The 24,302-nt window shown below is 46.9% G+C and overlaps 1 protein-coding gene across 1 annotated transcript in view; it reads right to left on the reverse strand.

Moving 5' to 3' along the window:
- LOC120978530 overlaps positions 1-24,302 on the reverse strand; it is a 364,435-nt gene that overhangs the window by 238,132 nt on the left and 102,001 nt on the right. The window contains exon 4 of the mRNA XM_040406727.1: positions 23,133-23,252. Coding sequence (XP_040262661.1) covers positions 23,133-23,252 — 120 coding nt within the window. The remainder of the gene's footprint in view (positions 1-23,132; positions 23,253-24,302) is intronic.

Below are 24,302 nucleotides of genomic sequence, written 5' to 3' on the forward strand. Positions count from 1 at the left end.
CTCTGGTAACCTAATAAGAATCCTCAGTAGAATGAGCCCCATTCCTTTAATAAAATGAGATGCCTGATGCCAGATAAACATAGGACCGAGAAATATAAAAATGTCCGCTCTGTGTAAATATCTTATGGTGCAGGCTATTATGTTCACAACAGAGTCAGTAGGTAGTAGTATGTATAAAATATAGAGGACAGCCTGTAGGTATTGTAGGAAGGGGCAAAGGGCCATCATTGATGGAAGGTATGTGTCACCTCAGTGAGGTAAGAGCCGGTAGTTTTAAGTGTCAGCGGAAGCTAGTGCTGATTGACACTGTTTGTTGTTAGTATGGCTGGAAAGCCGATCAGGGCCGGCTCTTACTGGGAGTAGCCAAAGTGCTGGGTGGGTGGGTGGATGCTCCCCACGCTCCAGGCCGGGTCTTTATTGGCCTATATAAAACCCAGCCAGCAGTCTCAGCTGGTTGTGGTTTATCCTCCATCTGACAGAGAACCTGGGGAGTCTCTGTGTTATGGGATCTGTGAATTGGTGCCGTGCTAAAGGTTTGAAAGCCGCATGCTGGAAAACAGGCACTTAAAGCCTGCTGTGGACAGCTGGGGGAAAGACTGCTAACCAGGTGAAGCTTTTGTTCTATGTACATTGCATGGTGTGAACAAACACCAAGACTGTGAACGGTCATTTTGTGTTTCCCTATGTGTGAATAAACACTGAACTGTTTAAGTTAAAGACTTTGTGATTGCCTCTATACTGCGTCCGCTAGCCTGTCTACCAGAGCGAAACTCCACAATTAGTGTCGGATGCGGGCAAACACAGTGAGGCAGGCCTGAAGGCCGAAAAGTATTTGTTTTTCCCGGGCACAAGTGTATGTCCTATATTAACCCCTTAGGGACCAGGCTCATTTTCACCTTAAGGACGAGGCCTTTTTTTGCAAATCTGACCAGTGTCACTTTATGTCTGAAGAACCTTAAAACACTTTTACTTATCCAGGCCATTCTGAGACAGTTTTTTCATCACATATTGTACTTCATGACACTGGTAAAATGGAGTAAAAAAATAATAATATTTTTTATTTGTAAAAAAATAAAAATTTACCAAAAATTTGGAAAAATTAGCACATTTCCAAGTTTCAATTTCTCTACTTCTATAATACATAGTAATACCTACAAAAATAGTTATTACTTTACATTTCCCATATGTCTACTTCATGTTAGGATCACTTTGGGAATGACATTTTATTTTTTGGGAACAAAAAACAAAATGGCTGCACACCGTTATATATACAAACGAAAAATACAAATGTGATAGCACTCTACATCCAGCAATTTGCCTCCATGCTGGATGAGGCATTGGTGTACATTTTGGCCAAAGCGTAGTAAGCCACTCACCACGTCAAGGTCGCCTCTATTTGAGTGGTCCCTAACTCTAGTTCCTACCTGTTCATGGGCCATGACAGCCACACAAAATCCAGGGAATGCAGGTCAGCGTGCACGCCAAGCACACTCTGCTTTTAACCCCGTCCGGTGCCATTACAGCTTTCATCGGATCCAGGGATGCAAGTACCAACATGCACGCTGAGCCCACCATATACTTCTCCTGGAGCCAAATGGCTACTGGTAGGTTCTATATAAGCAGACTCAGTTTTATACTGACTTTAAAACCAGCCTCCAGGACAGATTGACTGGTCAGGTGTGCAATGACTCCAAGGAGATCGCCACGCCTCCAATATATACTGCAAAGAAAAAATGTGGGGAATTGGGTCAGCACAACCTGTATGTGGTGCACATCACTATGGCGAAATACATATACAAACGAAAAATACAAATGTACACCAATGCCTCATCCAGCATGGAGGCAAATTGCTGGATGTAGAGTGCTATCACATTTTGCAAATTTTCCATTTTAATCCATTTTTTCCAGTAACAAAGCAAGGGTTAACAGCCAAACAAAACTCAATATTTATTGCCCCAATTCTGTAGTTTGCAGAAACACCCCATATGTGGCCGTAAACTACTGTACGGGCACACGGTAGGGTGTAGAGGGAAAGGTGCGCTGTGTGGTTTTTGGAAGGCAGATTTTGCAGGACTGGTTTATTTACACCATGTCCCATTTGAAGCCCCCCTGATGCACCCCTAGAGTAGAAAATCAATAAAAGTGACCCCATCTAAGGAACTACACCCCTCAAGGTATTCAAAACTGATTTTACAAACGTCGTTAACCCTTTAGGTGTTCCTCAACAGTTTATGGCAGACTCATAGTCTTAAGAGTCCGTTTTTTAAAGTTTTTAGCCGATTATCTTAGGTAAGGGCTCATTTTTTGCGGGATGAGAGAACGGTTTTAATGGCACTATTTTGGGGGGCATATGACTTTTTGATCGCTTGCTATTACACTATTTGTGATGTAAGGTGACAAAAAAATACAGTTTTTATTTAATTTTTTTGACCGTGTTCATCTGAGGCAGGCCCGGTGCTATAATAAGGCAGACCAAGCGGCCGCCTTAGGGCTCTGAGAAAGGGGGGGGGGGGGGGGGTGGAAAAATAAAACTTTTTTTTCATTAATCACTTGCATGCCGCCGGCCTCCTGCGGCTGTTCTCCTCTGTGTGGTGGTCCTCATATGTTCTCTCTGGGCTCCCGAGTCCTGACAAGTTGTTTGCGGACCTTTCCCACTCTGCCAATCAGTGGCCGCAGCTGTGTCACGTGTTAGGGCAGTGATTTCCCGACACATGACACAGCTGCAGCCACTGATTGGCTGAGTGGGAAAGGTCCTCAAAGTCTTGTCGGGAGCACAGAGAGAAGATACCAGGACCCCACAGAGGAGAAGGGGAGCTGCTGCAGATGGGAACAGGCCCAGGTGAGGAGCATAATGTTTATTTTTACACAAAATTAATAGAGGGGGGGGAATGTGACACAAAGGGGGTGATGTAAAAAGCAGGGGGTGATGTGACATGGAGGGGGAGAAATGTCACATTTCTCCCCCTCCATGTCACATCACCCCCCCTATGTCACATTTCTCATCCCCCTCCGTGTCACATTTCTCATCCCCCTCCGTGTCACATTTCTCATCCCCCTCCATGTCACATTTCTCATCCCCCTCCATGTCACATTTCTCATCCCCCTCCATGTCACATCACGCCCTCCTTTTTACATCACCCCCACCGAGTTGTGTGTGTGTGTGGGGGAAGGGGGGCGCCAAAATATAGCTTCGCTTGTGTGTGCAAAAATCCTTGCACCGGCCCTGATCTGAGGGTTTAGGTCATGGGGTATTTTTATAGAGCAGATTCTTACAGACGTGGCAATACCAATATGTCAACTTTTTTTTATTTATTTTAGTTTTATTAAATATTTTTTTTTTTTAAATATTTTTGTTTTAGTGTCTCAAGAGAACCATAGTTTTTTTTCCCGATTGTCAGTGGCTTCCCTCTTGTCCTTATATCTGACCAGCAACAGGTTTCCACTGGTAAGGGCACGGGTCTCACCCCTGGGGATAGAAACCTGGAGGGGGTGGGTAGGGAGGCCGCGTTGATTTTTCTGCACTGTACCACAAGCGGACATGGATCTGGCGGCGAGGGACTGGAACAAGGGGATACTAGTATAAAAGTTATCTACGTACAGGTGGTAACCCTTAACTAGCAGTGGGTGCATAAGGTCCCACACAAGTTTCCCGCTAACACCCAGAGTGGGGGGACGTTCTGGGGGTTAAATACGGGAAACTCGCCCCTCGTACACACAAAACTTTTAAGTGTACCCTGAGGTACTCTCACAAAGTTTGTACAGCTTCACGCCATACCTTGCCTGCTTAAAGGGAACATACTGGCGGAAAATGAGTCTTCCCTTGAAAGCAATGAGAGACTCATCAACCGCGACCTCCCTTCCAGGTACATAGGCCTCCAAAAATTTGGCCCCAAAGTGATCAATGACCGGCCTGATTTTGTACAATCGGTCATAGGCAGGATCACCTGCTGCATTATCTGCATAATGCAGGTATTTCCGGATGGCCTCAAACCGGGTATGTGTCATGGCCGTACTGTAAAGTGGGGTCTGGTAGAGGACGTCTCCACTCCAGTAATGCCTGACACTGGGTTTTTTGACTAGGCCCATGTGCAGCACGAGGCCCCAAAACGTCCTCATCTCCAGCCACCGGCCCTAGCAATGCACTGTTGGGCGAACACGTTCGTATGCTCCACCATCAGATTCACAAAGTCGTCACTGAAAAAAAGACTAAAATAGTCATATTCAGTGAAGCCCACTGTGGGAATCTGGATTCCTGCTTGGCCAACAAAATCAGGAATCGCAGGCTCAAAATGCTCTGGGGTACACCAAACAAGTTCACCGGTAGGGGGCTCAGGTGGACTTAACTGGTGTGCTGGAAAACTAGTACGAGCCCCAGAGCTTCTCATACTAGTGTGGGCCACAGGGTCCCAGCATGGCGGTCCCCTTGCTCCACCTAGCGGCGTCTTTGTCGCCTTGGGAGCTCATCATCATCGTTAGATGATGATGAGGACGCGGATGACAAAAGGAAAATGGGGTCATCCTCATCATCACTGGGGCTCTCGGATTCAGAGGCAAGCTGGGTGTATGCCTCTCCTCGGTCTAGAACATCCGGTGGGCCACAGGGGAGTGTGTGTGTGCGTGTGTGTATGTAAATCTTTATTTAGTGTGCATGTGTTTGGGGACACGGGTGTTCGCGGACTTATCCCTAAAACAGTGGCCGGACGCTAAGATTGTCGGCCACAGTCAGCGTACGCAAAAATAATATATGCTTGCGCCCCAAAAAATGTGTGGTGGGGCAGGGGGGCAAGCTGCAGCACCCCTGGGGTGTCTAGGGTCACACAGCTGTGCTGTGGATCCCAGACACCTGTTTAGGGTGATGCAACAGTTAATGTTGGGTGCTGGGTCTGGAGAAGCAACAGTTAAGATGGGGGTGCTGGGTCTGGAGATCCGATGCAGCCTCCACTCTCCTCGCACCCGGACACAGAAAGGAGGAGGAGAGGAGAGCTGCAATAATTTGAACCTCCCGCCCGCCCTGCAGCCAATTAGAAGCAATCCTGAGAGGTGATGTCACCATCACCTCTCAGGATCGCAGGATGGTGATTGGTAGTGTATTATTACACCACCGATCACCATCCTGTTCCGGGTTATCGGGTCCTCAGAGACCTAAATAACCCGGAAACGCAGCAAACCGCAGGTCTGAATTGACCTGCGATTTGCCGCGATCGCCTATACGGGGGGGTCACAGGACCCCCACGCACATTGTCCCAGGATGCCTGCTGATTGATTTCAGCAGGCACCCAGTTCCGATCACCGCCCGCCGTATGGCGGTGATCGGAACTACACATGACGTGCCGGTACGTCATGTGTCCTTAAGTAACGGGACATCGTGACGTACCGGTACATCATGTGTCCCTAAGAGGTTAAGCCAGCAAGGTTATAACCCGTGTCTCCTGACAAAATGGAGGCGCTCGTGAAAGCCCTTGTGGAGGCTAACTTGCGGCAGCGGGAGGCTAACAAGCAGCAGCAGTAAACTAACCAGCTGCTATTACAACATCTAATGGCGTTGCAAGCGGCCGGAGCATCCCAGAATGTCCACAATGCACGGAAAGCTGTCCGTGCGCGATCCCTAAGATGTCCCCCCCAGATGAAGTCGAGACCTATCTGGCGATGTTCGAAAAGGTGGCTGTGAGGGAGAAGTTACCCCGAGACCAGTATTTTTAAAACTTCCCGATGATCAAGTGGCCGACTACCCGACCGTAAAAGGTGAGATCCAGGCGAAACTGGGGGTGAATATATTGGTCCGGGCTCAGCGGGTGCACCAGTGGGAATTTAACTCAGCTGAACCCGCCAGACCACAATATTATGACCTGCTACACCGGTTGCAGAAATGGCTGACATATTGACTCCCACTGCTATGCTGGACTGTATGTTGGCGGATGTGTTTTGAAGGGCTTTGTCGTACCCTCTAAAGCACCAGATCAGCCAGGTGTCTCCTGGTAATGCCTTAGAGATGGTTGAACTGGTGGAGCGCTACAAGGCCACCAGAAATCTGCAAGGAGGTTCTTTTGGGAGGGGGCCAGTCAAACCCTGGAAATTTCCACCCCAGATCCGGCAGCTGGTGCCAGCCAAACCCGCCCGAGACGTATCCCCTGCAGAACCAGCCCTGGTGGTTTTATGGTGGTGTCACGAGCCTGGACACATAAGGGCCGACTTTCCCCATCGGAGTGAACCCATGGATACAGGAAGCTGTGTGCCATAGGTACCTCCGAGACTGTAGACAATAGCCACCTGTGCCAGGTGGAAGTGGGGGACACTCTGGCGGTGGCACTGCTGGATTCAAGGAGCCTGGTGTCCCTGGTAAGAACTGCACTGGTGCGGCTCGTCGAGTATACTGGCCGAAAGGTCGGCGTTATGTGCATTCATGGGAACTTAAAAGACTATCCCACCGCCCTTGTCTCTCTATCAACGGTGGCCGGAAGGTGGACTCATGAGGTGGCCGTCGCCACAAAGTTACCATATGAACTTAAAATTGGGAGAGACTTCCCCGGTTTTCCGGCACTATGGCCGGACACAGAAGTTACCGGTCCCCGTGAGACAGATATAACCCTAGCAGAGTGGCCCGGCTCAGGGGAGAGACTAGAACCCTGGGAACCTGAGTCCGAAGGGCCAGCGGTAGGGGTGACCTCCACTTCGGTAGAAGAGGGGGAGACAAACCTGCTAAGTGTGATGGTGGGAGACAGGGAGGACTTGCAGCCAGGTCTGGAGCTAGCCGACCGCAATGTCTCCGGGGATAATTTTGGTACTGCACAACATCGGTACCCAACCCTATGCCGAGACTGGGAAAATTTAATAATAATAGATGGGAAACCACAACAACCGGAGGCAGAGTCAGTCTTTCCCCGTTTTGTGGTTCATCAAGAGATGTTGTTTGGAGTAAACCAGCTGCGAGGTGAATCCATTGAACTGTTGGTGGTGCCTCAGGCTTATCGCAAACTCGTGTTAGAGTTAGCCCACCAGCATGTTCTCGGGGGTCATCTGGGAATGCAAAAAACGCAGGACCGGATTCTACAGCGGTTTTACTGGCCCAGTGTGTTCAGAGAGGTAGAAGAATATTGTAAGTCTTGCCCAACCTGCCAGATAACGAGTCCCCAGCCACATCCTGGTACCCTTCCTGATTATCTTGGTCTCGTTCGAACGACTCGCTATGGATATCGTAGGCGCAGTACCAAAGTCTGCTAGAGGACACCAACACATCTTGGTCGCCCTCGACTACCCCACTCGGTACCCGGAGGTGTTGCCACTGCGGCATACATCAGCCAAACTCATAGCTAAGGAGTTAAAGGAGATGTTTTCTCATGTGTGTCTGACTAAGGAGGTTCTGACTGACCATAGGACCCCGTTTATGTCCAAGGTCATGAGGGAACTCTGTAAGTTGCTCCACATAAAACAGCTACGGACATCCGTTTATCATCCGCAAACGGATGGCCTGGTAGAGATGTTTAATCAAACATTAAAAAATATGCTAAAAAGAGTGGTCTCTAAGGATGGAAAGGACTGGGACATTCTTCTGCCCTATCTCATGTTCGCAGTGTGAGAGGTGCCCCAGGCCTCTACTAGGTTCTTGCCCTTCGAACTGCTATATGGCAGACACCCTCGCAGTCTGTTGGATGCGGCCAAAGAGCCGTGGGAACAACAACCTACACCGCACAGAAGTGTTGAGTACGTCACTCAGATGCAAGGACGGATGGAAACTGTTTTACCTCTGGTTAGGGAGCATATGGAGGTAGCGCAGTGAGCCCAGAGTAGGGTATATAATCGGCAGGCTCGGGTTCGGACCTTTAACCCGGGTGGTCGGGTAATGATTCTGGTACCAACCATAGACAGTAAGTTCCTAGCTAGGTGGCAGGGGTCCTACGAGGTGCTTGAAAAAATTGGAGAGGTAGATTACAAGGTACACCAGCCAGGGAGACGAAAGCCGCTGCAGGTGTACCATGTGAATCTGCTCAAACCCTGGAAAGATAGGGAAACCTGTACGGAAGACAGCCCATGACCAGGGTTCATAGGGGAGGCGGTTTCGGCCCCTGTGTCTGAAGCAAGGGAAGCAGCTGCCACAGTAAAAATTGCTGACAGCCTCTTCTCTAAACAGGCTTAGGAAGCCATGGAGTTCATTAGTCAGGACACGGATGTGTTCTTGGACCTTTCTGGACGCACTTCCATAGTCCGACAGGACATTATCACTGAGCCTCAGGCAAAAGTCCGGTTAAAACCATACCGGGTACCCGAGGCTCCGCAACAAGCCATCGTGGAGGAAGTGCCGCTAATGCTCCAGCTAGGTGCCATCGAGGAGTCAAAAAGTTAATTAGCCAGTCCAATAGTCTTGAAAGCTGGACGGGACATTGCAGTTCTGTAACGACTTCTGAAAACTGAATAAGGTGTCCAAGTTTGACGCGTATCCCATGCCCCGAGTTGATGAGCTTATTGAGAGGTTGGACAAGCCCGGTACTTTTCTGTGTTGGACCTCACCAAAGGGTACTGGCAGGTACCCTTGATGGAGGCTGCGAAGGAAAAAACGGCTTTCATCACGCCAGAGGGGCTGTATAAGTACAAGGCATTACCCTTTGGTCTACATGGCACTCCCGCCACGTTTCAAAGGCTTCGGCGTACCTGGACAATATCGTTATCCACAGCACTGACTGGGAAAGTCACTTACCTAAAATACAGGCTGTAGTGGACTCCCTTAGGAATGATGACTTAACCGCTAATCCAAAAAAGTGCTTCATAGGGTTAGAAGAGACCAAATACCTGGGGTATGTAATTGGGCGCAGAATTATCAAACCTCAGGTGAACAAAACTGAGGCAATTAGGAATTGGCCCGGACCTGTCACTAGTCGGCAAGTAAAGTCGTTCCTGGGTATGGTGGGGTACTATATGAGGTTTGTCCCCAATTTTGCTACAGTCGCCGCACCATTGACAGGCCTTTTGAAGGGACGCAAGTCAGTGACGGTTCAGTGGAATGAGCAAGCGGAAAAGGCTTTCTCCGCTTTGAAGTCTGCCCTGTGTGGGTCCCTGGTATTGGTGACACCTGACTTCAAAAGGGAGCTTGTGGTACAGACATCAGTGGGGAGGAACATCCTGTTGTTCTCCTGAGCCGAAAGCTTACCCCAGCCGAGACTAGGTACATTATAGTGGAGAGAGAGTGCCTGGCCATCAAATGGGAACTCGAGTCTCTCCGCTATTATCTGTTGGGGAATAAGTTCCGTCTGGTGACCGACCACTCCCCTCTCAAGTGGATGAGCCAGGCCAAAGAGAGGAATGCTCGGGTCACCGGGTGGTTCTTGTCATTACAAAACTTTAAATTTTCTGTGGAACATAGGGCAGGCAGGTTACATGGAAACGCAGATGCCCTGTCCCGGGTATACTGTATGGTGGGTGTTCACCCCCTCAGGGTTGAACAAAGAGGGAGGTATGTAGGAAGGCGCAAGGGGCCATCATTGATGGAAAGTATGTGTCACCGAGGTTCCTGGCCTCGGTGAGGTAATGTCACCGCCAGACATCTGTGAAGCTCTGACAGGCGTTCTTTAGAACCTCTTGCTTGAGGTTCTTTTGTTTTGCTTTCGTTTTGTCATCTCGTTTCCCTCTCTCAGCTGTTATCTAGTTGCACTGATTGCATCCCTTTAAATCCCCTCCCATACTGCATCACTTTGCGGTTTATACAACTTCCTGGAGTGTGTGCATGCTGGATGCTACAACTGATGCTTCTACAGATAAGTCTGTTCATTTATCTTTGTTTTCCTGTTTGCTTGATCCGAGGTGACACTGACTCCCTCCGTATTAAGTGTAGGGAGCCGGTGGTCGTGTCCCCTCACTATTATAGTGTGTTCAGGTGTCATACAGTCGAGGAACGAGGGTATGCAAATTTCTACCATTGAGAATTTTGCATAGGCTAAGCAGAAAGTGAGAGAGCTAGGGCTCACAGGGCTTACCCGTTGGTTCCTTAGTTTTGGATCAAGTCAGTCGGATCTTCATTTGTGTCTTCTAGTTTTCTGTTAGACCAAACGTGACAGGTAAGAGCCGGTAGTTTTAAGTGTCAGCGGCAGCTAGTGATGATTGACACTGTTTGTTGTTAGTATCGCTGTAAAGCCGATCAGGGCTGGCTCTTACTGGCAGTAGCCAAAGTGCTGGGTGGGTGGATGCTCCCCACACTCTGGCCGGGTCTTTATTGGCCTATATAAAACCCAGCCAGCAGTCTCAGCTGGGTGTGGTTGATCCTCCATCTGACAGAGAAGCTGGGGAGTCTCTGTGTTTTGGGATCTTTGAATTGTTGCCGTGCTAAAGGCTTGAAAGCCAAATGCTGGAAAACAGGCACCTAAAGCCTGCTGTGGACGGCTGGGGGAAAGACTGCTAACCAGGTGAAGATTTTGTTCTACGGACATTGCATGGTGTGTACAAACACCAAGACTGTGAACAGTCATTTTGTGTTTCCTTATGTGTGAATAAACATTGAACTGTTTAAGCTAAAGACTTTGTGATTGCCTCTATACTGCGTCCGCTAGCCTGTATACCAGAGCGAAACCCCACAGTATATTCAATATATATGTATATAGACCTCGTCTCAGTTGCAGGGGCCCACCATGAACCAGAGCAACCACTCTGAACAGAGCGTAACAGGTGTTAAACTGGTCCCCAGTACCTCTTTGCTGAAGCTAATGGTGCTTACTCCAGTGCACCGATCAGGGTGCTAGATGGTCAGGGAGAGGCTACTGTGCCCAAGTACCTCACTATGTCTGCACCCAGTCTGGAGATAGATTCGGGTATGAAGAGGTCAAGCCGGGCTAAAGCGCTCCCAATATCTGCCACCACATGGCAATGGTGGACTAGTTGGAGCGGGTCGTAGTGGTGCTTGCAGTCTCTGGGGCTTCCAGGGACTGAGGAGAGCCGGACCAGGCTCAAATTTACCACTGTCATGGAGTACAATATGTCACTAGAAAAAAATCTTAGAATGGCTTGGATAAAGTAAAAGCATTCTAAAGTTATAACCGCATAAAGTCATACATGTCAGAATCGCAAAAAATGGCCTGGTCAAAAAGGTGAAAACTGGCCCTGGGCTGAAGGGATTAATAAAAAAATTATCTGTATCTCAACTAATGTATTGGACATAGTTAGGATATGTTTAATAGCTTCAATCCCCAATTGGGGGAAAACAGGTGAAATTCGAAAAATTTGAATATTGTGCAAAGTTCATTTATTTCAGTAATGCAACTTTAAAGGTGAACATATGAGATAACCTTTTCAGAAAATTCTAATTTTAAGCTGCATTAATGCAATTCCTTTTAATTTGCATTACTGAAATAAATGGACTGAATGGCCGATATTCAAATTTTTCGAGTTTCACCTGTATTTGAATATAAGGCATACACATCAAGGAGAAATGATGGAGGGTCTCATGTTCACCTAGAAAAGAAATAAGATGTGATAAATCTCTTAAATATGAAGAAGACAACTGTAATACATGTTCCTGCAAAAAAAGATCTATATAAATGAAATAAATGACTTGTCATGGATCCAATTCCAGAAATAATAAGGCGAACTGGCAGATTAACTAAAGATTTGTGAACTTTGAGTAAGTAGTAAATGTAAATAATTATTTTCCCGTTTATCAAGTAGGTTGTTGGACACCGCCCACTTGATAAGATAGTTATATTCTTTACAGTAACTTGGAGAGGGGTCGCAATCTAATAACTCATAATATTCACAATCATTTCATATCCTGAGTGTCTCCTGAATGTATGAATCACGGTCTAGCAGTACTGTGCCTCTTCCCTTAACGGCAGAGTTCCACGTCATTGCTGTTCCGCAAAAATTTTATAGCGGATCTCTCTGAGTGGGTAAGGTTTTTCGTAAGAGGAGTATCAGTGAGAATTTGTTCCAAAGACCTTCCTAGCTGACGAGAGCATAAAAGTGTCCAAAAAGTTCCTCTGATTGTGAACAGGTGAACAGGAAAAGAATTAGACTTATTTTTGACAAAATTTATTATTTTGGAACAAATCAGTGATTCAGTTAAGGACAGATTTCATACACTCAAACTGTGAATCCTTCTGGATTTTCAAATGGAACACTCTGGTACCTTTCAGGTTAAATGAAACCATTGATAATGTTAGATTATAATTATTCATCTGGTGTTTGCAATTATGTCACTTCCTGTCATGCTGTATTTATTCTCAGCGGATTTGTTTGTTTCACATGCCTGAGAAGGAGAGTGGTCCACTTTCGAAACACGTAGCATCGTTTGCACTTTATCTTATATGTACAGTGGGGGAAATAATTATTTGACCCCTCACTGATTTTGTAAGTTTGTCCAATGACAAAGAAATGAAAAGTCTCAGAACAGTATCATTTCAATGGTAGGTTTATTGTAACAGTGGCAGATAGCACATCAAGAGGAAAATCGAAAAAATAACTTTAAATAAAAGATAGCAACTGATTTGCATTTCATTGAGTGAAATAAGTATTTGAACCCTCTAACAAAAAAAGACTTAATACTTGGTGGAAAAACCCTTGTTTGCAAGCACAGAGGTCAAACGTTTCTTGTAATTGATGACCAAGTTTGCGCACATTTTAGGAGGAATGTTGGTCCACTCCTCTTTGCAGATCATCTCTAAATCCCTAAGGTTTCGAGGCTGTCTCTGTGCAACTCTGAGCTTGAGCTCCCTCCATAGGTTTTCGATTGGATTAAGGTCCGGAGACTGACTAGGCCACTCCATGACCTTAATGTGCTTCTTCTTGAGCCACTCCTTTGTTGCCTTTGCTGTATGTTTTGGGTCATTGTCGTGCTGGAACACCCATCCACGACCCATTTTCAGTTTCCTGGCAGAGGGAAGGAGGTTGTCGCTCAGGATTTCACGATACATGGCTCCGTCCATTTTCCCGTTTATGCGAATAAGTTGTCCTGTGCCCTTAGCAGAAAAACACCCCCAAAGCAAAATGTTTCCACCCCCATGCTTGACGGTGGGGACGGTGTTTTGGGGGTCATAGGCAGCATTTTTCTTCCTCCAAACACAGCGAGTTGAGTTAATGCCAAAGAGCTCTATTTTGGTCTCATCAGACCACAGCACCTTCTCCCAGTCACTCTCTGAATCATTCAGGTGTTCATTGGCAAACTTCAGATGGGCCTGCACATGTGCCTTCCTGAGCAGGGGGACCTTGCGAGCCCTGCAGGATTTTAATCCATTGCGGTGTAATGTGTTTCCAATGGTTTTCTTGGTGACTGTGGTCCCTGCTAATTTGAGGTCATTAACTAACTCCTCCCGTGTAGTTCTAGGATGCTTTTTCACCTTTCTCAGAACCATTGACAACCCACGAGGTGAGATCTTGCGTGGAGCCCCAGAGCGAGGTCGATTGATGGTCATTTTGTGCTCCTTCCATTTTCGAACAATCGCACCAACAGTTGTCACCTTCTCTCCCAGCTTCTTGCTAATGGTTTTGTAGCCCATTCCAGCCTTGTGCAGGTCTACAATTTTGTCTCTGACATCCTTGGACAGCTCTTTGGTCTTTCCCATGTTGGAGAGTTTGGAGTCTGCTTGATTGATTGATTCTGTGGACAGGTGTCTTTTATACAGGTGACTAGTTAAGACAGGTGTCCTTAATGAGGGTGACTAATTGAGTAGAAGTGTCTAACCACTCTGTGGGAGCCAGAACTCTTAATGGTTGGTAGGGGTTCAAATACTTATTTCACTCAATGAAATGCAAATCAGTTGCTATCTTTTATTTAAAGTTATTTTTTTCATTTTCCTTTTGATGTGCTATCTGCCACTGTTACAATAAACCTACCATTGAAATGATACTGTTCTGAGACTTTTCATTTCTTTGTCATTGGACAAACTTACAAAATCAGTGAGGGGTCAAATAATTATTTCCCCCACTGTATATTTTTTTTATAAATTAGTCCACCCGAGGAGTGCTCTGGAATCTCCCTTTTGTCTTTCTTTTATCCAAAATGTAGGAAAATTTGTGCGTGACACTCTGAGACCTCCTAGGACTCACAAGGTGCAATTATGCAGCATAAACTGTGAAATATATGCTGCTGGTGATGTTCAGAAATATGCTTGTTGCACACTTATGAACTGTAGAAGCTTTGTAACATGTGTTTGAAAAGGAAAAGGCTGGCTTCTGCACATAAAAAGGTACTGACTCTTTAAATCATCTTTGTGCAGTGCAGAAGTCTATATATGATCAGCTCAGGTCCTGACTGCAGACACAGTTACTGTCCCTAATGATAAAACCCAACTTTCTACCCAGTAATTTAATCTACCTAACTAAATATACCTCACACTGTCACTGCAAGACCCTAAAATGGCTTCTTGTATGTCTAATGCAGATCGGACAGACATGTCCTGTCATATCAATGGCTGAGCTCCCAACAGCGTCTGTGCTTCGGAGCTAGCAGAGGCTGACAGACCAGTTAATATCCTCCCTCCTGAATGGCTGTCAGGCTGATTGAAAAGCATTGTGGTTAAGCATGTCTGTAAGGGTGTCACGGATGATGTTGCAGATAGCTGGAAGTTATGAATAAACATCCGACTGGCTTGATCCCAAACTAAGGAGCATAAAGGTGACCCCTATAAAACCCTAAGATATCTCCCTGACTCCTAAGCACATACAAGGGTCTCAGAGGTAGATGATTGCATTCCCACGTACCTAGACTGTGTGACACCTGAAAACCCTATAATAGTGAGGGGACACGACCACTGGCTCCCTGCACTTCATACGGAGGGAGCCAGGGTCACCTAGAATCAAGCCAGCAAATAAACACAATACATGAAAGGACTTATCTGAACAAGCAGTAGCAGAAGTCTCCAGCAGTGAACACTTCAATCCAGGAAGTAGTATAAACCGCAAAGTGAAGCAGTATGGGAGGGAATATAAAGGAAAGAGGATTAGTCTAAATAGGTGACACCTGGGAAAAGGAAATGAGATGACAAAGTGAAACCAAAACAAAGAACATCATGCAAGAGGTAGAAAAGGACGTCTGTCAGACCTTCTCACAGAAGTGGCGGTGACAGTACCCCTCCCTCTACTGGTGGACTCCGGACACTCAGAACCCACCTTCTCAGGATGAGACCTATGGAAAGCCTTGATGAGACGAGTGGCCTTAATGTCCGCCACTGGGACCCACATCCTCTCCTTAGGACCTTAACCCTCCCAATGAACAAGTTATTGGAGAGAACCGCAGATAATGCAAGAATCCACAATCCTAGAGACCTGGAATTCAAGATTACCATCAACAAAAATCGGAGGAGGAAGCAAAGAAGAGGGTACAGTGGGTTGGACATAAGGTTTTAATAGGGACCTATGAAAAACATTATGGATCTTCTAAGTCTGAGGAAGATCAAGACGGAAGGCAACAGGATTGATGATGGACAAAATCTTGTAAGGCCCAATAAACTTAGGACCCAACTTCCAGGAGGGAACCTTCAGTTTGATATTCTTTGTAGACAACCACACCAAATCACCCACATTCAGGTCCGGACCAGGCACACGTCTCTTATCCACCACACGCTTATATCTCTCACTCATCCTCTTCAGATTACCCTGAATCTTTTGCCAAATAAATGACAAAGACGAGGAAAATCTCTCCTCATTAGGTAAACCAGAAGACCCCTCTCCAGAGAATGCCCCAAACTGTGGATGAAACCCATATGCACCAAAAAATGGTGACTTATCAGAGGACTCCTGGCAACAGTTATTTAAAGCAAACTCAGCAAGGGACAAAAAAGAATACCAATCATCCTGATTCTCCTCCACAAAACAGTGCAGATATGTCTTCAGATTCTGATTGACGCGTTCGGTCTGACCATTCGACTGCGGGTGAAAAGCAGAAGAAAATGACAACTGAATCCCCAAGCGAGAACAGAAGGCCTTCCAGAATCTGGAAACAAATTGCGTGCCCCTATCAGAAACAATATCTGAAGGAATGCCATGCAATTTAACAATGTGATCAACAAACGCTTGTGCCAACGTCTTAGCACTGGGTAACCCAAGAAAGGGAATGAAATGCGCCATTTTGCTAAAACAGTCCACTACCACCAGAATCACAGTCTTCCCCGAGGAACGAGGTAGCTCTGTAATGAAGTCCATGGACAGATGCGTCGAAGGACGGGAAGGAATGGGTAACGGGAGGAGAGAACCCGATGGCCGTGAATGAGGGACCTTGGCACGAGCGCAGGTCTCGCAGGCTGCCACAAAACCTTCAACCGTCTTACGAAGAGCCGGCCACCAGAATCTCCGAGCAATGAGATCTACTGTGGCTCTACTCCCTGGGTGCCCAGCAAGGACAGTATCGTAGTGCTCCTTAAAAACCTTGTGTCGTAAAGCGAGAGGAACAAACAACCTCCCAGGAGGACAAAGATCAGGAGCCTCTGCCTGTGCTGCCTGAACCTCTGCCTCCAAATCAGGATAAAGAGCAGAGACGACCACCCCTTCAGCCAAAAAGGGACCCGGGTCTTCAAAGTTCCCCCTTCCCGGAAAAAGCGTGACAGGGCATCCGCCTTCACATTTTTAACCCCAGGGCGGAACGTGACAACAAAATTAAACCTAGAAAAGAACAAAGACCATCTGGCCTGTCTCGGGTTCAGACGCTTGGCTGATTCCAAGTAGGCCAGATTCTTAAAGTCGGTAAACTCGGTAATAGGGTGTCTGGCTCCCTCTAGCCAATGGCGCCATTCCTCAAAAGCTATCTCCCACATCGTAATTTCTCTCTGCGGAGGAGAGTTTCCTTGAGAAAAAGGCACACGGTCGCCATTTGGCAGGAGAGGGACCCTGAGATAAGACCGCACCCACACCCACCTCAGAAGCGTCCACCTCAACAATAAAAGGTAGAGAGACATCAGGTTGTACCAAAACGGGAGCGGAAGCAAAACTCTCTTTGATACTAGAAAAGGCCTTAAGCGCATCTACCGACCAGGAGGAAAAATCTACCCCCTTTTTAGTCATAACAGTGAGTGGCTTAACAACAGAGGAATAATTCAAAATGAACTTTCTGTAATAATTGGCAAAACCCAAAAACCGCATCAGCGCCTTCTGATTCTCAGGAAGCTCCCAATCAAGCACAGCGCGGACCTTCTCAGGGTCCATGCGAAAACCAGAAGCGGAGAGAAGAAAACCAAGAAATTGAATCTCCGGAACCGCAAACACACATTTTTCCAGTTTAGCGTACAATTTATTCTCCTGCAGAATGAGCAAGACCTGACGTAGGTGGTCCCTATGAGTTTTGAAATCAGGAGAAAAAAATCAAAATGTCATCTAGATACACCAGTACAAATTTCCCCATTAAATGATAAAAAATGCTGTTCACAAAATCTTGGAAGACGGCCAGAGCATTCATCAAACCAAAGGGCATAACCAAATTCTCGAAATGACCCTCAGGGGTATTGAAGGCCGTCTTCCATTCGTCCCCTTCCCTGACCCTGACTAGGTTGTATGCCCCTCTTAAATCCAACTTAGAAAAAACTTTAGCCCCAACAATCTGGTTAAACAGGTCCGGGATCAGAGGAAGCGGATATGGGTCACGAATTGTGATACAATTCAGCTCCCTGAAATCCAGACAAGTTCTTAAAGAACCATCTTTTTTCTTAACCAAAAAAAAAAAACAGCGGCAACAGGTGACTTCGAGGGTCGGATGTGTCCCTTTCTCAGGCTCTCAGAGATATAAGTACGCATAGCGACTCTTTCAGGTTGGGAGAGATTGTATAAGGCTACTTTCACACTTGCGTTTGGAGCGGATCTGTCTGGTGTCTGCACAGACGGATCCGCTCCTATAATGCAAACGCTTGCATCCGTTCAGAACAGATCCGTCTGCATAACTGTTTTTTACAGATCTGATTTTTCACTTCGTGAAATCTCAGATCCGACAGTATATTCTAACACAGAGGCGTTCCCATGGTGATGGGGACGCTTCAAGTTAGAATATACTAAAAGATCTGTATACATGACTGCCCCCTGCTGCCTGGCAGCACCCGATCTCTTACAGGGGGCTGTGATCCGCACAATTATTGTGCGAATCACAGCCCCCTGTAAGAGATCAGGTGCTGCCAGGCAGGAGGGGGCAGACCCACTCCCTCCCCTGTATTAAATGTGACCAGTGCGGCCCCCCTCCCTCTATATTCATTGGTGGCCAGTGCGGCCCCCCCTCCCTCCCCAGTATTAAATGTGACCAGTGCAGCCCCCCTCCCTCTATATTCATTGGTGGCCATTGCGGCCCCCCCTCCCTCCCTCCCCAGTATTAAATGTGACCAGTGCTGCCCCCTCCCTCTATATTCATTGGTGGCCAGTGCGGATTCCCAGTATTAAATGTGACCAGTGCGGCCTCCCCTCTTCCCCCCCCCTAATTAAAATCACCCCCCCATCATTGGTGGCAGCGGAGAGTACCGATCGGAGTCCCAGTTTAATCGCTGGGGCTCCGATCGGTAACCATGGCAACCAGGACGCTACTGCAGTCCTGGTTGCCATGGTTACTTAGCAATTTTTAGAAGCATTATACTTACCTGCGAGCTGCGATGTCTGTGACCGGCCGGGCGCTCCTCCTACTGGTAAGTGAAAGGTCTGCGCTATAAGCAATGCGCTGCACAGACCTTTCACTTACCAGTAGGAGGAGCTCCCGGCCGGTCACAGACATCGCAGGTAAGTATAATGCTTCTATTTATTGCTAAGTAACCATGGCAGCCAAGACTGCAATAGCGTCTTGGCTGCCATGGTAACCGATCGGAGCCCCAGCGATTAAACTGGGACTCCGATCGGTACTCTCCGCTGCCACCAATGATAAGGGGGCGATTTTAATTAGGGGGGGAGAGGGGAGGCCGCACTGGTTACATTTTAATACTGGGAATCCGCACTGGCCACCAATGAATATAGAGGGAGGGGGGCCGCACTGGTCACATTTAATACTGGGGAGGGAGGGAGTGGGGGCCGCACTGGCCACCAATGAATATAGAGGGAGGGGGGCCGCATGGGTCACATTTAATACTGGAGAGGGAGGGGGGGCCGCACTGGCCACCAATGAGTTAAATACAGCGGGAGAGGGAAGGGGGGGTCTACCCCCTGCTGCCTGGCAGCACCTGCCAGGCAGCAGGGGGGCAGTCATGTACACAGTTCTCAGTATATTCTAACTTGAAGCGTCCCCATCACCATGGGAACGCCTCTGTGTTAGAATACACTGTCGGATCTGAGTTTCACGATCTAACTCAAATCCGATGGTATATTCTAACATAGAGGCGTTCCCATGGTGATGGGGATGCTTCAAGTTAAAATATACCATCGGATTGGAGAAAACTCCGATCTGATGGTATATTAATAGGGGACTCCTGACTTTACATTGAAAGTCAATGGGGGACGGATCCGTTTGAAATTGCACCATATTGTGTCAACGTCAAACGGATCCGTCCCCATTGACTTGCATTGTAAGTCTGGACGGATCCGTTTGGCTCCGCACGGCCAGGCGGACACAAAAACGCTGCAAGCTGCGTTCGGGTGTCCGCCTGCTGAGTGGAACGGAGGCCAAACGGTACCAAACTGATGCATTCTGAGCGGATCCGCATCCACTCAGAATGCATTGGGGCTGTACGGATCTGTTCGGGGCCGCTTGTGAGAGCCTTCAAACGGAGCTCACAAGCGGAACCCCGAACGCAAGTGTGAAAGTAGCCTAAACGTGATTTTGGCAGCTTGGAGCCTGGGATGAGATTAATAGGGCAATCGTACTCCCGGTGAGGGGGCAGCTCCTGGACACCACTCTCGGAAAATACATCCGAAAATTCAGAGAGAAAAGATGGTACAGTCTTGGTAGAAACCTCTGAAAGAGACGCCGTGAGGCAATTCTCTCTGCAAAAGTTACTCCAACCATTTATTTGCCTTGCTTGCCAATCAATGGTGGGGTTATGTTTAGTGAGCCAGGGTAGCCCCAACACTAGAGGAGTAGGTAATCCGCTTAGGACGAAACATGACATATCCTCAACATGAGCATCACCCACAGTTAAACGTATATTGTGAACTATGCCCTTTAACGATTTTTGAGAAAGTGGAGTGCAATCGATAGTAAAAACAGGTATATCCTTTTCCAAAGTGCATACCTGGAAACCATGTGTTATAGCAAATTGATTATCAATTGACAGCTGCTCCACTATCTACAAAAATCTCACAAACAATGTTCTTGCTGTCTAGCGCCACCCTGGCAGGTAGGAGAAAACGGGAACTACAAGCAAACGGCAAACCTTCAATTTCCGCATCAACCTTGCCAATAGTAGCAAATGGAAAGTTTTTAGAGGTTTTTTTTCTTTTTGTTTCTTTATTACCCTCAGAAAACTCCCTGAATCTCCTAGAGGGGCAAACATTAGCCAAATGATTTATACCCCCACAACAGAAACAAACCCTCCTCTGAGAGCTGAATCCTCTACTATCAGAGGCAAGCAAACCCAGCTGCATGGCCTCCTGCTCAGAGGGGATTGAGAGAGACTGAGGCCCCTGCACACTGAATGAGACAGCCCCACTGTCCTTGGTCTGAATATGACAGGAAGGAGTGGTCTCTCCTCTCTCTCTAAGACACCTGTCAATACGAACAGCTAGAGACATGGCAGACTCCAACGAGGCAGGTCTCTCATGAAAAGCAAATGCATCTTTCAATCCCTCCGAAAGACCATGGCAAAATTGACTTCGGAGTGCAGCATCGTTCCAACCAGTATCAGCTGCCCATCTCTGAAATTCAGAACAATATATCTCTGCGGACTGTTTACCCTGGCATAAAAGACGCAGTTTAGATTCAGCCAGAGCAATACGATCCGGGTCATCATATCTCTGCCCCAGGGCTACAAAATATTCATCCACCGATCGGAGGGGCCGTGCCCCCACTGGCAGCAAAAAGGCCCAAGACTGAGCGTTTTTCCTGAGCAGCGAGATGATAATCCCCACCCTCTGCTCCTCATCACCAGAGGAATGGGGAAGTAGGCGAAAAGGGAATTTGCAAGCCTCTCTAAAGCGAATAAAATTCACACTACCCCCGGAGAACGTATCCGGAAGCGAGATCTTAGGCTCGGAACAAACTCCATGAACGCAAGCAGAAACGGTCACCTGAAACTGAGACACAGTTTTATGGAGATCTGCTACCTCGAGCGAAAGACCTTGCATGCGGTCAATCAAGGCTGAAACCGGATCCATGCTTAAGATGGTAATGGCGGTTTATAATGTCACGGATGATGTTGCAGATAGCTGGAAGTTATGAATAAACATCCGACTGGCTTGATCCCAAACTAAGGAGAATAAAGGTGACCCCTATAAAACCCTAAGAGCTCTCCCTGACTGCTAAGCACATACAAGGGTCTCAGAGGTAGACGATTGCATGCCCACGTATCTAGACTGTGTGACACCTGAAAACCCTATAATAGTGAGGGGACACGACCACCGGCTCCCTGCACTTCATACGGAGGGAGTCAGGGTCACCTAGAATCAAGCCAGCAAGGAAACACAATACATGAAAGGACTTATCTGAACAAGCAGTAGCAGAAGTTTCCAGCAGTCAACATTTCAATCCAGGAAGTAGTATAAACCGCAAAGTGAGGCAGTATGGGAGGGAATATAAAGGATAGAGGATTAGTCTAAATAGGTGACACCTGGGAGAAGGAAATGAGATGACAAAGTGAAACCAAAACAAAGAACATCATGCAAGAGGTAGAAAAGGACGTCTGTCAGACCTTCTCACAGAAGTGGCGGTGACAAAGGGCCCCACAACTTCATCTTCCCTGCCTTATTTTCTGTCACGATCAGTGTGGGGGGGAAACTCCACACTGAACACAGGAGGGAAGGGGAACAGTAACTGGGCCTGGAAACTAGGGAAGAAACAGGTCACCTACTAGACAACCCTAATCTGGGCCCTGATTACCTATCAATATGAACAGATCTTGAAGGTAGGAATATTCATATGCAGGATACCTAGGCCCTGATTTCCCTATAAGGTCCTGGAATAAGTTAAGGACCAGAGACAACCCATTCTTCCCCAGATGGACGAATGGAAGTATCTGCCTCAGGCCCAGATACAACAACAGGGAATATAACAAATACAAACAAACGCAACACTTAACTTCTGTAGAGATAGAAGAAAAGGGACACCAGAGATGACCTCATTCTACTAAAACTTTTTCTATAGAACTATGTATTAGTCTGCTCAGCTCTTCCTGCTCTGTATGTTTTATGCGGATTTTAAAGGGGCTCTCCAGGAATGATTTAAAATGGCCACCAAAAATCTATCTTAGGGCTCATGCACACGGCCTTTGTCCAGCCGTGCCTGTATTGCAGCCCGCAAATAGATGGTCACTTGAATGGGTCCGCAATCTTAGAAGGTCGTGCAGAACAGAAGCATAGAACCCTATGGAAGCACTATGGAGTGCTTCCGTGGGGTTTCTGTCCGTGCCTCAACACTGCAAAAAAGTAGTGCATGTACAACTTTTTTGCGGTGCGGCCCATCGGATTCAGATCCGGTTGGTGCCTGTGCATTTTGCGGTCCGCAGCATGGGCCCGGCTGGCACACGGTCGTGTACATGAGGCCCTAGAATGTGAGTAGGACTGGTTGCCACTACTTTCAGATTTGCCTAGACACTGCTCTTCAATGGATGGTAATGATGTGTTCCTCACTATGATATGCCATCATAGCTGAGCAGCTTGACAGGAAAACTCACCAATATGTAGTATATACAAGTGCCAGAGTGTAATATGTGGTGAGGCCCTGCCCCCTCATCCCTTCCTAGGTAACTCTGCAAGTGGAGGCAACCAGTCCTGCTCACATTCTAGGACAGGTTGCTGGCGGCCATTTGAAATAATTCCCGGAGAACCCCTTTAATCATTATCAGTACTGTAGTGACTGTAGTGACTTTTTTTTATGGATTTTGCAGATATTATAAATATTGTGAAATTATCTTTGCACAATTATCTGGACACCCTGGCGTTTATATGTGTTAGCATATGTTTCAAATGTTATCAAAATTCAGACAAACATAGAAGGAACTGAAAGCAATCATCATCAAATTACTCCTAATATCGTCATAAAAATGTCCTTTCCTTGGAAAGATGCACGATACACAAGAGACGCTAAAGAAAATGCCTGTCAGGAAATGACCCACCTCATTGTCTCTGCTCTGAAGTGAATCCCTTAGGCTTTGCAACAGACATTCTTGATTGTGTGTTAGTTCTTCAGCATTATTTAAATTGCTTGTCAGCTGATGCTGAAATTCCTGTAGTTTCTATATTGCAGAAACAAAAGGGTACATTATTATGTGAAAACACATTCCCCACTAGAGGCCGTCAACATTATTTAAAATAAAGCACATTCAACACACAGTATCAATGGTTGAGTCTCAATCACTGATCAACTAAAATTCCACATATTGGACATATGTGGAATTTTAGTTGATCAGTGATCATATATCAAAGACATACTGTTAGGGGGGAGATTGTGAGCGCCACTGGGGGACAGGAAGCAATAATGATGGCTGTAACCCGCTGTAGAATAGTCAGCGCTGTATAAGTAAGATAAATACATAATAAATGTGTGTCACATGCAGTTTCATAATTCATTTTTTTGTACTAAAAGCGAAAAAAACTCTTGAGTTGGACACTCAAGTGTTTTTTACCTTTTAGTAGAAAAAAAATGAAATATGAAACTGCATGTGACACACATTTATTATGTATTTATCTTACTTATACAGCGCTGACTTTTCTACAGCGGGTTACAGCCATCATCATTGCTTCCTGTCCCCCAGTGGCGCTCACAATCTCCCCCCTCTAACAGTGCGGAGCCAAACGGATCCGTCCCGAATTACAATGCAAGTCAATGGGGACGGATCCGTTTGACGTTGACACAATATGGTGCGGTTTCAAACGGATCCGTCCCCCATTGACTTTCAATGTAAAGTCAGGAGTCCCTATTATACCATCGGATCGGAGTTTTCTCTAATCCGATGGTATATTTTAACTTGAAGCGTCCCCATCACCATGGGAACGCCTCTATGTTAGAATATACTGTCGGATATGAGTTAGATCGTGAAACTCATATCCGACAGTATATTCCAACACAGAGGCATTCCCATAGTGATGGGGACGCTTCTAGTTAGAATATACTACGAACTGTGTACATGACTGCCCCCTGCTGCCTGGCAGCACCCGATCTCTTACAGGGGGCTGTGATCCGCACAATTAACCCCTCAGGTGCTGCACCTGAGGGGTTAATTGTGCATATCATAGCCCCCTGTAAGAGATCAGGGGCTGCCAGGCAGCAGACCCCCCTCCCTCCC

This window comes from Bufo bufo, chromosome 9 (assembly GCF_905171765.1).
Source record: "Bufo bufo chromosome 9, aBufBuf1.1, whole genome shotgun sequence".
Taxonomy (NCBI): Eukaryota; Metazoa; Chordata; class Amphibia; order Anura; family Bufonidae; genus Bufo; species Bufo bufo.